Below are 16,806 nucleotides of genomic sequence, written 5' to 3' on the forward strand. Positions count from 1 at the left end.
GATGTTTTCGCCAAATTTGAGTTTTCTAAGTGTCTCCTCAAATTCTCGACTCGCTTCTAGAAAGCTTTGTTTTAGTACTTGTAATTGTTCCTGAGCTGCTGTCTCGTTTGGGTCCTCGTCACTGCTATCTGACCCGCTGTCAAAATTTCCTAAACTATTTCTTACGTAAATTAATCTTTGCTGTTCTCTAGAGATCTCTGCCTCCTCTGTCTCGCCAAATCGTGTTGACGATAGCACTTGGTTGGTGCGTGACCTGCTTACCGAACTTGGTGCTCTTAATTCTGCGTTAATGAAAGCTGACGGTACGGTTCTTTGAATCCGTGATTGATTAAGGGTGAGAAAATCAGTATCAGTGACTGAATTTGATCTCCTTTGCAATCCTTTGTAAAATCGGTTCCTACGCACGGCGTCAAATGCCGGTTCAGTAAACCTAATCTCACGTCCGCGCAATTGAATCACTCGGTCGGTCATTAATAATGTTATAGTTAATAGTGTATCTGTTTGCTATTATAGTTGTTATTGTAAAAAAAAGAAAATGAAACAAAATCACTCGGGAAAATTTCCTATGCCCCTTTGCCTTGCGGACCTGATTCACCAATATGAACGAAGTTCAAAACACTCGAACGAGCGGAAACCCACTCAAAATGATATAGTATCCGTGCAATTAAAAGAAAATGCATATGAAAGCGAAATAACATTCGAACAAACGTTCTGGTATCCTAAAAAAAATTAAGAAAGAAAAACAAAATGCATCTAGAATTTAAAATTTTTTCCTCAATATTCAGGTTTTTGTTTAATTTGATTTATCGGTTATTTAGATTTGTGTTAGTATTCGCGCCTATCTGTGATATTTTAGCGGGTCGCTTACGGATGGTCCGGGCTTGCCGCTGTGCTATTAGTACGGTTTATAAGATTCGACACTAACTGCAAGCGGTGTCGTTTTATTTAAAAGGAAAAAAACAGTATAATATAATATCAAACAAAAAGGGTTAGTATTGAATGCAAGCAATTAGTTTTTTAAAAGCAAGCTGCTAAATGTAATTGACTGATCAATCATAAAAAAAAGAAAGCTGCCGAAAAATCAATACCGCTGCCGCTGGCCAACCGCTGTTAGCAAACCAAAAACCAAAAAAAAATTGAATCTGCCGTGCGGTTTTAATAAAATTATTTAATATTAGTATTTCAAATGTTTCATAAATAATCTGAAAATTATGAAAAACATTCACGGCCGTACAACGTTAAAACAGCTGACACTGCATAAACGTAGGTACACTTGCACTTGCCGTACGGCGGGTGTTTTGTTGGTATAGTTTATTCACCGCTACCGTTGGTGAAAAATAACACCTTCGCTCGCGGCGCTGGTACCGCGCTGCGAGGAATAATTCTACGAAATATGCCAACAAACACTCGTCGGAATGTTCGCGCGTAAGATTTCTCTAACATGCCACGGACAAGAAGGCTGCTAGTGATAAATTCAAGCCAAGCAAAAGCAAAACGTTTAAAGTACTCACCAAATTAGCTGCGTCATCTTTTTGTCACTTAGGAATGTCACTCAGTTTATAAATTTTTTTTTTTTGTTTGTTCGTTAAGAAACCACTGATCACTATTATTCAAACACAGAACACTCAACGCGCACACATAATAACAATTGATTAAATAACTGACTGTTGAGTGAACTTCAGAGAGTGGTTACACCCCACTTCTGACACCATAAAATGCAAAGACTTAGCTTTGCCAGGGACTTGTGATAAGCACGATGAGTCCCTGTAAGTGCAGGGAATTAAAACATCCGCACTGATTCTACTTTGGAAATCGAATGTTTTATTAATTAACTTCAAACTTAATTCTACCCTACCAAGAAGAGCCGGAGAGAAACAATTCTCTTGTCCGATTCTTCGTCCTGTCCTTGTTAATCCTAACACTTTTAATTAGTTAGTTATGCATTTGTATCTTCCGTCTCGCTCAATTTACTCGCGGACAGGCGTCTCTTACTCAATCGAAAATCGTTCGGTATTCATTATTATTATTATTATTATTTTAGGTTATTTGCCATGTGGCCGTCATCGTTTCGTTCTCATCGGAAACGGAGCGTCGCATTTCGACTTCGAATGCTATAGAAAAATAATAAAGTATCGTTCTCTTGAAATTAGTAGAATTGCTGAGTGCTTTAAGAAATGCTTATTAATCATACATGCGCGGCTATTATTTCAGAACCTGTCTGTGAGAACGGAATGTCGCGATTTATTCCTAATTCAAGAAACATGCATGGACAAGAATATTCCTGTCCATGGGAATGTAATGCAAGAGTTTATGAGAATCAAAAATGCTTATTAATTTCTTGGAAGGCCTGTTCATCTGGTTTGGTTGCTTTTCTCACTAATCAGAACTGAGACGACTGGAGTCAACTTCAACACGCGAGACCATCGAAGACATCACAATGAAGTCACATCGCTTATCCAAAATTTCATCGTATCATCATCATGTCTTCATTGGATGTAAACGCATCTCAACAAACGCATCAACCACGGAATACATCATCAGCACTGGGCGCCTGCGGAGGCGCGCAAGCCTCCGCACCAGGGAAGTCTTTTCGAATTTGTTTTATGCTTGTAAAAAATCGCCTCTCATATGTTTCAGTATGCTCTACATTCACGGTGACCGGGGAGTGCAGGACCGGTGTGTTCAACGCAGAATTGAAAATCGCCAGCAAATTATACTACAAAGAGTAGTAGGAGCAGATATTTCGCATACACCCGCATCAACTTAACGACAGCTGTATCGGAGACGCTTACGCCACTCACTTCCAACCAGGAAAGGGTTCATTAAGTACGCAAAATATACTGCACGAAGAAACCAATTGTCAAAAGAAAATGTATATGTAAGATAGTTATGTTTTTTGCGATAGTCATTAGATTAGTTTAGAAATACCGCATATTTCTAAGGCGGCCAGTATGTTTATAATTATTCAGTTTTTGAAGTAGAATACTTCTCTCAGGAAGTTCGGCTACATAGGGATGTGAAATGAAAATCTTAAACCGAAAAAGTGAAAAATATGTCCAATTTCAAATGCTAATACATCGGTTAGTTTTCGATGGATTTTTTTCGTTCTTGCAGCAATAGAATGGAAAATCTTCTAAGATTCTTCCCAAAAGAAGATAATTGTAATTTTACTATTCACACTATTGTACTATTGAAAATAATCAAGCCTTGTCAAAACGAAAAATTCGACCTCTGATTGGTCGTTATATGATTGCTTCCCAAGCACGGTCGACAGAATCATATACCTTGCATTGCAATTTAAAACATGCTATCTGGCCTATATAAGAGCCTGTTTCAGCCGAAGCCGCTCATAATAGTTCTAGACAGCGACAAGAGCAGTCGTCCTCCCTTAGCAGCAGCACTAGCAGTGCAGTGGATACCAGCGATGGCGGAAAGCGGTCACAGCTGTGGCCAGGGTTGCCAATGTTCCAGTTTAAACTGGATTCTTCCAGTTTTTTTCAAGTGATCCAGTCAAACAGTTTATTCCCAAAATCTTCCAGTTTGTTCAGATATTTGCCAGTTTTATCCAGTTTTTTATTCACTGAAGCTCCGATTGATTTTCGGAAATATTTTTAAAACGTAAATTTTGTAGATTGAAAAATTATTTTGACAACTCTTAACAGCATTTTCAGTATTCTATCTTCTTGCACGAAACACGGTCAAATTAAAGATTGCATGACGTGGTTGCGATAAAACAAAACTAATAGATTTTACCAGACCATGAAAAAAAATTCTTTTTATTTTCTGTTGCGTAGCAGTAAAAAAATTGTTAGAAAAATTAGATACCAAAAGATAGTGAAGTCAGAAATAATTGAAATTTAAACTTTACTGATGTAACGGAAGAAAATGTTGCTCTATTTTCTTAATTTTGAGATAAATTGATTGCGTAATTTCAAATTTTGCTGCTGTTAGAGGAAATTTTTCAGTCTATAGTTTGAACAAAACGTAAGCCCGAAACAAAACAGTTCTGATTGAAATGAGTAACTTGTTGCGAAGAGTTATCTCTTTAGTTATTGTATAAAAAACTGTCACTGGATTTAGTCCCCATAACAGAAAAGCACTCTCACAATCATTTTTTTGCTTTTTTTAAATTTTTTTGGAATCCAGTTTGTTCCAGTTTTTTCCTCAGCCTTTTTCCAGTTAAATCAAAAATTTTATTGGCAACTCTGGCTGTGGCGTAGCAATGGATAGCGCACTATGGCAGCGTATAGCGGCCACAACTGTGGCATGGCTATGGATAGCGCACTAGTTGCAGCGGATCTCAGCATCGATAGCGGCTGATGCAGTGAGGCACTTTAGTGAAATGCAGTCTCTGTGCGATAGTGGGCACTAGTAAATGCATTCAATGAAAAGTTGACTCATTTTGACAACACGTGAGCCGTCTAGTTTTGAGAGTTAAATCCGCTTTTCACTGTTAATTTTATCACAAGGAATATTTTATTCACACTGTCAGTGATAACGCAAAGATGTGATCGGCATCTTATCCGCTACTAAAATGAACAACAAATTGTCCTTTTCAGGATCAAATAAAAACTCGATTGAAGAGTTAATATTCTCTAATGAATTCATTCACATTTTTAAATTTGTAAAAGTTATAAATTTTACTTCATCTCCGTGTCTCAGAACGTACTGAATTATCTTTTCGTTCAGTCAAGAGCACGACATCCAAAAAAATCTCATCTCAAAATTTAAAAATTGTCAAGCCCCAATCATGACAAGCAACTTACAATATTATTGAAAATGGTCAGTCCTTGTTGAAGCGCGAAATTCGATTGATCTGATTAGTCAACGTTTATTTACTAGAAAAAATTACTGACACGCAAGCAGCCGGGTTATTTTTCTTGTAAAAGTATTCTACTTCAACTTGCGGTCGTGGCTTTGCACACAACTCTCCTGTTATTTTTGTCTAGCACCCACTCTGTAATTGACGTTATAGCTTCATCGATCAAGAGAGTGTCAAATATTGTTCTCGACAGCTAGGGATGGGAAATATCGACTAAAATGGCTATCGATAACTATCGATAAATTCCCAAATACCATCGATAACTATCGATAACTAGAACCAGATGAAGAAAAACAACAAAATATTGCTCCCGTTGTGGACAGGAACAATATTTAAAAGTTTATTCGCACACATAATTCGCACTTAGGCGAAATCTTGTCGTTGTCCGTATAAGGTAGAGTGAGCGAAAATGAGTATCCCTCAATTTTCTAACAATTTTAAAAAGGATTTCATGTGAAAGCAAACAATCGTCGAATTCTCTTTAAACAAAGTCCAGGCCAATATATTTTTTCCGAGGGAATGTGCTATGAGTTATAACATCGAGTACAACATAGAAACGTCAAATCTGATGTTTTTGCGGTTTTTGCTCTTTTCTGTTTTCTTGCTTGTGTTTGCAAGAGTTTTTTACCTTATATTACATCACTTTTTTTGATAATAACCAGATCCACTGTGTCTACTTAAGAAGCGCAAGGGCTAAGCCCCAACCGAAACAGCAAAATAATGAAAATAATCCGACCGACATTGACGTTTTCGTATCGGGTTTGACGTTTTCGTATCAGGTTTGACGTTTCGTATCAGGTTTGACGTTTTCGTATCTTCGATGTTATACTCTGTCAAATGTACAGCGAGAGATTGGAAAAGGCATTCCCTCGATTTTTTCAGTCCTGGCATCATTGTGGAGTATAAATGCCAATGCGAGGAAAATATCAATAACTATCGATAACGCGGAAAGCTTAACGATTCTATCGATAGCCGGCAACTATCGATACTATCGATAATTATCGTGAGGTTTCCCATCCCTACTCGATACACTAATACCAGAGCACTATCAGTGAATCTGGCACTCTGTCTCTTCTTGCTTGTTCAGCACCAATAAATGGTTCATGGCGATCGCGACGTTCATTCGTTTTGTACATTTAGTGTTTCAATAAATTTAGTTAAGTTGGAAAATTGTGTTTCATAAAACTAAGAGTTTTTCTTGCTAAAAGAATTGTGACCAGTGACTTTTATCGAAGAAGAACGAACACTTTGTAAACATAAATATCAGATGTTTCAGTGAAAATATGAAACTCATCAAATTACTTCGTCAGGTTTTCCATCAGTGTTCTTAATTTGGCAGCTGCGGTTGTCATTTTTATTTTCCGCAGTATTCTATAGCTAGATTTCAACTTGACCAGCAATATCTGTATCTTAAAAAAAAAACGCGCCGAATTCTTCGCCAAACAGTTTGTATGGCAACGATTTCTGCGACGATTTCGGCGCGTTTTGTTTTAAAAGAAAAATAATATATTTGTTTTTAAAGATTCCAGCTGATTTGTGGTTTTCGAGCAGTAACAAAATCTTTGGAAAAACATCTGGCATCTCTGTTTTCAGCCCCTGGTTTTAAATGCTTGTTTTTTTGTGCGTGAGCGTGGCTGTGATCTTAAATAGTGACGTGTATTCAAGTTTTGTCCAAAAGGATACTATTACTTCAATTGTGGTGAAAATTCAGCTTAAATAATATCCGTAATATCACAATGCTGAACGTAGCTACTCATATGGTAAATAAATATTTATATTTTTACTTAAAGAGTGATATAAAATCATAATACCGTAGGACTATGAAGGCCAAGGACGTGCAGAGAAACTATCCCGGGTAATCATTACATTGTTTGGAGCGGTAGGTCTTATCTGGGGATATGTTATTCAGCAGTTTTCACAGACGGTCTACATTTTGATTGCCGGTGTTCTACTGGCTTCAATCGTAAGGCTCACAAGATTGTTACGTTAAAGTTTGCTTGAATATGCTTCATGTTTCAGTTAACTATTCCACCATGGCCAATTTATCGTCGAAAACCACTTAACTGGCAGAAAGCCCGTCTCGAGCCGCAATCTGCCACAACAGGAGATAACGAAATGAGTAAGAAAAAGAAGCATTAAATGATTTAACAAAATTTTTTGTATCGAAAATATATTAGCATTTGAATTCAATTAAGTATGTTTTAACTGCTGTTGTTTCTGATATTTGTCTTCAAGAAAAAGTGGTCTCCTGTAGGCTCGGAGCGTGTGGTGATCATAATTAGCAATGGGCAAAATCGATCCGATTTTTGCAAAATCGATCTTTTCGGGCCGATCCATCGATTTTTGAATCGATTTCTCTGCGTGCGATCTTCTACTGAATCGATCCTTTGGATGGCAAGATCGTTTTTTTTTTCGCCTGAAAAATAAATGTGTGCAAAACGGATTGAAGACAATAGTGATTGCATTTATAGTTGCTAACGTAATCTGCGGCCGAATTCCGAGAACACTTTTTTTTGAAGAGAAGAAAGTTTCTTCATTGATAGTATACAAAATTTTTTTCTTCTCGGAAGAAGTGTGTGCTCGGAACTCGGACACTGATCTGAAAAATGTGTCAATTTTTTACCGGGATGACCATAGTTGAAGAATGGGCTAAAGTTCAATAGACATGAAACCGAGGAAAACGCATTTCAAATGTTTTTGCTGGTTAAAAAAATTGCCTACGTCCATGACAACTTTTTTCATGAGTATGTCACCACCCCCACAAGGTTCCAGAATATCCAGCTTTCCACGAACGGTAATGGCGGATAGGGCACGCTGCCCATTTTGACGTTTTCTGTAGGTCAGGGAAGCTGGATAACCTTGTCGTCGAGCTGAAAAAGAACAATCCGCAGCCAAATTAAGTCCCTCCAGTATTTTTAACGCAGTAACCATTTTTTTGCCTTTGTAAACGCGACATCAATAGACAAACCCGTATGAAATTTGGCTAATACGCATGCGTTGTGAAATATATCAAGGATTAGGGGTGGGTGAAACGGCTCTTTTGCAAGAGCGGCTCTGAACTGACTCAAGGTTCACAATGATTCACGAGCGTTGACAGTTCGTGTTGTCTCGGTAAACTTCGGGTTCACGCGAACCAAACAGTTCTGCTGCGCTTAAAGAACCATGGTTCTTTTTCGTGAGCTGTTCGTTCTTTCGCTCTTTTCTAAAAACCGGTTCATATGAACGGCTCGTGATAAGTTTGCACCTCGAACTGAATATAAATTACCGACCACAAGACCGCCTCGAAAGTTTGACATATATTGTATACAATCATTACTAACTGATTGGTGTAGATTGGGGTGGCAATGGACTTTGACAGTTTTATTTAGAAGTAGTGTTCAATGTTCACAGTTAGCAAAATTTCGATTTTTTGGTTACACCCGACCTTGACGTTTTATGTATTTCTAATAACCCGTTCACATGATGTAATATTGCTCATCTTGATTTCAGATCCCATACTCCAAATTTTCTGTGAAAACTAGATGTATGTATGTTTCAAGATACGCGATATCACGTGATATCTGCTATAGTGTGAACAAGGCATAAGACATTTGGCACAAAAAAAAACTATTACAAACTGTGCTTTTATTCAGAAGTCGAGAAAGTGAAATTTAGACCAAATACTCCTAAATTTCGATTGAGCTGAAATTTTGCATTGCATTGGATATTGAATTTACCATTTTGGACATTAGCCAACATTATTTCATATTTGCTACCTCTGCAAGTGCACTTTTTGAAAATTTGCTTCCGTAGGGATGTTGTTTACTATCGTTGTGGGTGTTTACTATCAACCACCATTTTTTTGATTTCGGTAGAAAAGGCATATGCGCTTATTTTTCAACTATGAGTAGCGGGGTACTCGTTAACTCAAATATTGCAAAAGTTGAATTAAATGTTCGTGCATATGCCGTGCTGCATTCTGTTCTGCATGGTGTCACGCTCGCCATTTTTATTTGAGTTTGTGCTGCGGATGTTCCGATTTTTTTATGAATTGGGTTGTTCAGCTATATCAGTTTTTTCTCTCATCTGGAAGATCTGAATTTTCTAAGTAAAACGTGATTTAAAAAAAAATATATCATTGTCCTTCGCTTTTTAAATCACGATTTGAAACTGCTTGAAATTTGCTCGAAACCGCTACAATGACAGATCGCCCAACTACCAACTGTCAACTGAAGGAAAATGATATAAAGTTTTGAGAAATCACGTTTTACTTAGAAAGTTACACGCTTTTGGATGATATATAAAAATCGGAAATCCGTGAATAGCTAAACAACCCAATTATACAGGTTTGGATTGCTCTTAGTGCATCCGAAACAAAAGACCATTTCACGAACTCACAGGTGTCACGGATCCTGCTGACGTTGATGATGCTTTCACGTGCATTATGTCAGCGGTTCCAAACTTTCTGTCAAAATTTCGTTCATGAATCAAGTTCACAAACGTCTCGTGAAATGGTCTATGGGATGAGCGACAACGAAAATTCTTAGAAGAAAAAAACCGCCAAAAGAGTACACGCGGTAAAAGAAGATGGCAATAAACTAAAAAAGCCGTATCGTTAGTAGATGTTGTGAACGAAAACTCGTTGAACATGATTGATACACCAGAAAACGCAAACAAAACAAAATCTCCATAAATATAACCAAAAAAGGTCGTAAAAAGCTTATACCGAACAAAAATCGATTTTTTGTTGAATCGATTTTCTTATGAATCGATTTTATTTATTTTGATTAATCGATGCAGGAGAATCGATTTTTTTTCAAAGATCGCCCATTGCTAATCATAATACTCGTGAATTAAATTGTACATATGAAGAAAGAAGAACAGAATGTTATCGTATTGCCCATTGTACGGTTCTGCTTCCTCCTTGCACCTCTGGTCACAACTCACTATTTTATCATGGGGAAAGTTCAGGTACCCTATGTGCATTAATCCTTCGTACTCTTTGTGCAAGCCATAAGCAGTAATATGAAGCTCGATCAGAAATTGATGAATTGCTTCTACTGTTGCTAAGAACCAGCGAGGACTGTTTTTCTGGTGTCGCCAGAATTGAGATATTCGGTTTTGTATGACAACTGTTTTCAAGCAAACTATTCGCTCATCTTTGTAAATCCCTCGACATTGGCTCCAAGTGCTGTCGATAAAGACGGCTTTACGTAAAGGAAACCGATGAGCTAGATCTCTGGTATTTGATTCTTGTGACGACTCTAATACGATGTCATTTAATTTACAACGCAACAGCGTACCCATGTGATAGCCTTTGGGAAGTCCATAGTTTTCCTTGATTTTCAAAGACTCTTCAGTAAATAGGCTGGACACAGGCACAGCATCTGGAGTAGGAAAAATGAGAACCACCTGCTCTTCCTTTCGGTAGTCAGGAATGTTCGGATATGTATAAATTTTTACATCATTTGGAGCTAAAATGGCTGCATGGATTGCGGTACTTTTACCTTCAATTTCGTTCTTGTGTTCGATTATGTCAATGCTAACGGGCAACTAAAACAAGTAATTTTATTTAGTATTTACACGAGAAATATAAAAAACAATACAGAGTACCTTAACGGATGGCAGTCTGCCTTGAAGTTCAGCTACAGGAACATAACAGTGATAGCAAAAATATTTTCGAGATTTTCCGCATACTGTACAAGGACTGCGCCCTTCAACGTCTTTCAAGAACGTCGTGTCGGCAATCCGCATACCAGAAAACGGATTCGGTGGAGTACTCTTGGCCATATTTAAAATTTTTGAGTACATATATTTTATAGCATTGTCTTTACTATTTACATTCTGTAAAACCACAAAGCCTGCCAATTCGCGTTGACGGTGTTGCTGATATTTTTTTTTCAGGTATGACATTTATGGCTCAAGAATCAAATCTTATATCCGCCATCTGCTCGTAGTGTAACGATGTGCCGTTACTGTTGTTACAATTCTAATCTTGCCATTCTGACAAATTTTAGTATTTGTTTCAGTTTTTCTTCTTGTAAGTCGCCAACAATTTCTTGTATACTTTCAAATTGTTACCAATCAAAGTAATTTCTTATGTGACTGTATTTTATACATTTTAATAATGCATGTTCTGTTGTGCCTCTAACTTCACACAGATCACAGTTTTCGGTGTTTTGGATTTGCATTTTTGCAAGCCAGAAATTAGAATAATCGTGTCCTGCTAAAATCCGATTAAGTACACTCAAAATATTTTTCACATTATTGTTACGTGAAATTTCCTGTACTTATTCATTTTTTGTCATTTTGCATGATTTATGTGACAAACATAACATCTACGTGAAAATCACATGCATACTATGTTTTATCACGTAGTATCTACGTGAACTTGGCAACGTCAAACAGAATGTCATAGAAGAAGAATCGCGTGAACTCTCTATTGTCGAATTCGTTTTTACGGCAGGACTATCCCGTCACGGACTACGCTTTGCAGCTTAAAAAAAAAACACTTTCCGAGCAGTTGCAATGGTGTGCGTATAATACCAGAGGTAGCTGTCACTTTTGTTTTGGTCATTATCGCCATTGTCTTTTATCGCGTTTGTGCTGCTGTACGAAAAATTTGCCAATTTACTGAAAAATGACAAAATAAAATAAATAAAATTCAACCTGATGTTAAACACGCGAAGAACGATAATCAAAGCAAACCGATTTTGACACATTTTTTTTGATTTTGACACATACGTGCGAATGTGTTGGTGTCTTCAAAACTGCACTCTGTTTCTTGCGCGGACTGTCCGGGACAGAAAAAGGGTAGTCCGGGATAGTCCGGAAAATGTAAAAAAAACAGTGATAGGACAAAGTGTAGTCCGCGGGGTAGCTACACCGCAAAAACGAAAACGACATATGTGAAAATACACAGAAATCAAAATGGCGAAGCTGTTGTCTAACTCAGTCTCTGACAATAAAATTGAATTTCTCGACGGCTTGCCAATAAGTGAGCTTTCGAAAAACCGTACGAATTTGACATCGAGCCTTGAGCTTACAGGTTTCACACAGATTTAGTTCAAAGGTCGAGGAGTTTCTCATACATAAACAGTTGCAGCTTACAATATTTATCACCGGCAAATGTAATATTTGTCCGTTTTTATGTCGTTTGATTCATTTACGAATCGGCGATTTTGCATGGCCGTGCGATTTATCAAGCAACATATTTCAATAATTTCTATAAACTATCTGCTGTCTTTTAAGAATTGGGGAAACAAAATTTGGAAATTTCACGTTGTATCAAACGTAGTAGCTAGCAGATAATCGAATGCTTTCCATTTTACCGGTAGTTGAATTCTATGTGAAATTCACATAAAATGCATATGTCTGCTGTATAAAATTCATAGGATAAATCATCTCACCAGATCATGATGAACTCAAATGACAATCACGTAGAATCTACGTGAAAATGACAGTGGAAAATATTCACATAACTTTTCCGGTAATTATGACGTGAAAATTATTTTGAGTGTAGCCTTACTTCAATATCCTTTTAATGTTGTTTTCCAGAACCACGGTCTTTCTGGAAAATGCTCCGCAATCTTGAAAAATTTATTTCCTTTGTTCTGCTCTAAAGCTAGTGTACGGTACCAGTTATCCGTCGTACTTTTTAGATGTTTGTCGAACATATTTATGAGATCACATTGCAGTAATTTATTCTGTAAGATTGCTGGTGATTCTGTTCCTCTTTTTGCTAATAGGTCCGCTTTTTCATTACCAGGCAATCCAACGTGTGCTGGGATCCATTGGACTACCGTTTCAGTATCAGTAAGTATCTTTCCTATTTCTGCCGTTAGCTGGTCAATGTCTTCGAGGTTGTTAAAGTTTTAGAGATGCCAGCAGGCTGCTTGTGAGTCCGTTAGAACAACGGTTTTGTGTGGTTCCATACCTCTTATTTCTTTTACAGCCATCCAAATGGCCAGTAGTTCCGCTGTCATGATGCTGCATTGTTCCGCTAGTTTTAGGCTGATTTCCAGTGATGTACTTTCTTCGTAAACTCCTATTCCACAAGAATCCTGTGTTTTGGAAGCATCTGTGTAAACGTGCCTCCATCCATTGTACTCGGTGTGCAGTAGCTCTGCTCCGATACGGTACATGGTTGTTTTATCCATTTTTGTTTTGTTTATGGTTATTCCTTGTATTGTAGGGTTTATTTCTATCTTGTGTTTTTTTAAGTCGTTTGAAATATTTACATATACTTTCAAAATTTCTTCCGAGTTTTCCAAAAATGTTTTCTCTATGAAGGTATACATTCTGTCTGGTGATGAATTTGCTGGTTCTAGTTTAAGTAATTGTTTACTGACTGCATCTCTTTTAATCAGATGTTTCATTATTCTTTTTTTCGCTTTATAAATTCTTTTGTAACAGAGTGGTGGTTCGTTGCTCAATGCTGCTAATGTATTAATCGGTGTTGTTTTTGAACAGCCTGTGGCTATACGTTGGCATTGTCTGTTGGATATTTCAAGTTGCTTATTATACGATTTTGATATGTTTCCATACACTGTTGATCCATATGCTAGGTAGTTCCCGTATCAGTGCGTCTTGAACTGTCCTACAGATCAGACGTTTTTTCGGTTGCTTGTGGACTGGTCTTTGACTGCCTATAGCTTCAAAGTTTGTGTTTTGTCAGTGTGTCTTTTAAAGACTACCTGAAAATTATTTCCCATCAGTCTTTCTCAAGACTACCTACTTTTGAATTTAACATTTGTTTTAACTTTTTTCGTATCACCTGAAATGGCTGGACGGAAAAAGAAACCTCGCATCGCTGCGGGGAGGAAAAGAGAGGCATCTCTTTCTGACACATCGAGTGTCTGTAGTGACAATCCTTTTGATATTTTGCCTGAGCAAGAAGCTGGTGAAATGGAAGTTACCAATAATGAAACTATACAAAATATAAAATCTTTAAAAAAGGAGAAAGTTCCACCTATTGTGGTAACTATTTCTTCTGAATTTAATATATTCAAAAAGGAACTTTCAACGTTTGTTTCTGACGTTAAAGTTACCTATCAAATTGGCCGTAGAGGTGAATGCCGCTTATTAGCCGACTCAGTAAAGGGTCGTGATCGTCTTGTTCAGTATTTAACTGACAAGATGTACAAATTTTTTACATATGACACCAAGAACGCCAAGCCGTTCAAGGTTGTCTTGAAAGGTCTCACCAACGATCAAACCGTTGATGAGATCAAACTTACTTTAACAGAATTACTTGGCATAGCCCCTACCCAAGTAATTCTAATGAAACAAAAATCACGAGGCGAAAACAGTCAGAGAACTGGAATTTCCCTTGTTAATTATTTAATTCATTTTAACCGCAATGAGGTTAACAACTTAAATTTTTTTGAAAAAGCACATGCTTTGTATAATGTACGTGTAAAGTGGGAAACTTATAGGGAGTATGGCGGAGGTGAAAAGCATATCACCCAATGCCGTACTTGCCAACGTTATGGCCATGGTTCCAAATTCTGTAACATGGACCAAAAATGTCTTAATTGTGGAGACTCTTCTCACAAAAAGGACACATATCCTGTGAAAGAGAGTAAAAATTTTCGCTGTGCGAATTGTAACGGCAACCATATGTCAAATTTTTATCAATGCCCAGTCCGTTTAGCAATTGTTAAGGCAAGGCAAGGTAAACAAAATTCAATTTCTCAATTAAAACCAACTTCAAAACAAAATTCTCCAAGCGTACCAGTGACGCATAGTTTACCTACTCCTTTGCATACCCGTTTAACTTATGCAGAGGTTACAGGTAGTTCGAACATTATACCGCCTAGTGTTGGTAGTTCGAAAATGACCGTTAATATGGGTAAGCAAAACACGCTAGAAAATAATTTTACACCTATCACTCCAGCTAATATTGCTACCGAAAATATTTTTTCTAATGTCAACTGCCTGGGGCCTATTACGGCAGGTAAACTTTCTTTTTTGCAACAGGCAATGTTCGATCTTATGAACGCCATGTTGCAGGCAAAATCAATGTTTGAAGCCATTCAAATAGGCACAAATTTTACTATTAAAATTTTTTCTAATTTAAAATTTAGCAATGATTTTAAATAAAACAATTAAAATATTAAATTGGAATGCTCGCTCATTGAAGGCCAATGAGAATGAGCTTTTTAATTTTTTAACAGTAAATAATGTGCATATTGCAATTATTACTGTAACATTTTTGAAACCTAACATAAAATTAAAATATGATCCCAATTACGTGGTTCATAGATATGATAGGATTCAGGGTTCCGGCGGTGGAGTTGCAATTGTTATTCATCGCTGAATCAAACATCGTGCTCTTCCCCATCTTGAGACGAAAGTTATTGAAACTTTGGGAATTGAAGTTCAAACTGAACTTGGGATTTTATTTATTGCCGCAGCATATTTACCATTTCAATGCACACGCGAGCTCAAAAATTATTTTAAAGGTGATTTACAAAAACTCACCAGAAATCGTTCGAAATTTTTCATAATCGGCGATTTTAACGCTAAACATCGTTCATGGAATAATTCTCAAAGTAATTCCAATGGCAAAATTTTATTCAATGATTGTTCTTCAGGATACTATTCTATTTTGTCTCCGAATAGTCCTACATGCTTTTCTTCTGTAAGAAACCCTTCAACAATTGATTTGGTGCTGACAGATCAATGTCATGTATGTAGTGATTTGATCACACATGCTGACTTTGATTCTGACCATCTTCCAATAACTTTTTCTTTATCACATGAATCAGTTTTGAACCCTATGAGCTCTGTTTTTAATTATAACAAAGCTAATTGGGAAAGATACAAAAATTATATTGAGAGAAATTTTAATAATGAGCTTGATTTGCAAAACGAAGTGAATATTGATTCCGCTTTGGAAGCATTAAAATGTGCAATTGTTGGTGCCAGGAATTATTCTGTTCCAAAGGCTCAAGTGAAATTTGATTCACCAACAATTGACGAAAATCTTCAACTTCTAATTCGTTTGAAAAATGTCCGCAGACGTCAATATCAACGTTCTCGTGACCCTGTTTTTAAAACTATTTATAAAGATTTACAGAAAGAGATTAAACATAGATTTACTCTTCTGAGAAATCAAAATTTTGAGACTAAAGTTGAAAAATTGAAACCATATTCAAAACCATTTTGGAAGCTGTCGAAGATTCTTAAGAAACCTTCAAAGCCTATTCCAGTTTTAAAAGATGGTGAACGTTTTCTTGTATCCAATGAACAAAAGGCTCAAAGACTTGCTCAGCAGTTTGAGAGTGTTCATAACTCAAATTTGAATTTTGTGAGTCCAATTGAAAATGAAGTCACACGTCAATTTGATTTAATTTCTTCCCAGAATTTTTTACCTGCAGAAATAATTGAAACTAACTTGAATGAGATTAAATCAATTATTAAAAATTTCAAAAATATGAAAGCACCTGGTGACGATGGAATCTTTAATATACTAATCAAACATCTCCCTGAGAGCACAATGGATCTTTTAGTGAAAATTTTCAATTGCTGCTTCAAAATTGCATATTTTCCCAAATTATGGAAAAATGCAAAAATTACTCCCATTTTAAAACCGGATAAGAACCCAGCTGAAGTTTCAAGTTATCGACCAATCAGTTTGCTTTCTTCAATAAGTAAACTGTTTGAGAGAGTTATTCTTAACAGAATGATGTCACACATCAACGAAAATTCAATTTTTGCAAATGAACAGTTTGGATTTCGCCATGGGCATTCCACAACTCATCAATTGCTCAGATATACTAATATGATACGAGCTAACAAATCTGAAGGTTATTCCACTGGAGCTGCTCTTTTAGACATAGAAAAAGCATTCGACAGTGTTTGGCATAAAGGTTTGATTGCGAAATTGCAAACTTTTAATTTTCCAATTTTCCTAATCAAAATTTTAAAAAATTATCTTACTGATCGAACTCTGCAGGTTGTCTATCAGAATTCAAAATCTGATAGATTTCCTGTCAGAG

The 16,806-nt window shown here is 36.7% G+C and overlaps 3 protein-coding genes across 5 annotated transcripts in view; 2 read left to right on the plus strand and 1 right to left on the minus strand.

The window, feature by feature from the left end:
• The first annotated feature begins 5,913 nt into the window (after positions 1-5,913).
• Positions 5,914-7,012, plus strand: LOC129718999 (signal peptidase complex subunit 1). The gene is made up of 4 exons (XM_055670304.1): positions 5,914-6,132; positions 6,345-6,582; positions 6,639-6,785; positions 6,842-7,012. The coding sequence occupies exons 2-4, from the start codon at positions 6,559-6,561 to the stop codon at positions 6,959-6,961; spliced, it is 291 nt and encodes a 96-aa protein (XP_055526279.1). The 5' UTR covers positions 5,914-6,132; positions 6,345-6,558; the 3' UTR covers positions 6,962-7,012.
• LOC129718998 (tRNA-uridine aminocarboxypropyltransferase 1) lies at positions 6,958-11,144 on the minus strand. Of its 3 annotated transcripts, none has more exons than XM_055670303.1 (3): positions 10,415-11,142; positions 10,309-10,354; positions 6,958-7,238 (listed from the first exon to the last, which is right to left on the minus strand). In XM_055670303.1, the coding sequence occupies exons 1-3, from the start codon at positions 10,712-10,714 to the stop codon at positions 7,024-7,026; spliced, it is 561 nt and encodes a 186-aa protein (XP_055526278.1). In that variant the 5' UTR covers positions 10,715-11,142; the 3' UTR covers positions 6,958-7,023. The 3 variants fall into 3 exon arrangements, with proteins under 3 accessions (XP_055526278.1, XP_055526277.1, XP_055526275.1); XM_055670302.1 differs by lacking the exon at positions 6,958-7,238 and adding an exon at positions 7,245-7,692 and having other exon boundaries at positions 10,415-11,144; XM_055670300.1 differs by lacking the exon at positions 6,958-7,238 and having other exon boundaries at positions 7,701-10,354; positions 10,415-10,721.
• Positions 11,145-12,153: 1,009 nt separating this feature from the next.
• Positions 12,154-16,806, plus strand: part of LOC129718997 (band 4.1-like protein 5) — a 120,545-nt gene continuing 115,892 nt past the window's right edge. Inside the window, exons 1-2 of the mRNA XM_055670299.1 lie at positions 12,154-12,509; positions 12,570-12,616. Coding sequence (XP_055526274.1) covers positions 12,482-12,509; positions 12,570-12,616 — 75 coding nt within the window. The 5' untranslated portion in view covers positions 12,154-12,481. The remainder of the gene's footprint in view (positions 12,510-12,569; positions 12,617-16,806) is intronic.

The sequence above is a fragment of the Wyeomyia smithii genome, chromosome 1, assembly GCF_029784165.1.
Source record: "Wyeomyia smithii strain HCP4-BCI-WySm-NY-G18 chromosome 1, ASM2978416v1, whole genome shotgun sequence".
In the NCBI taxonomy this organism is placed as follows: domain Eukaryota; kingdom Metazoa; phylum Arthropoda; class Insecta; order Diptera; family Culicidae; genus Wyeomyia; species Wyeomyia smithii.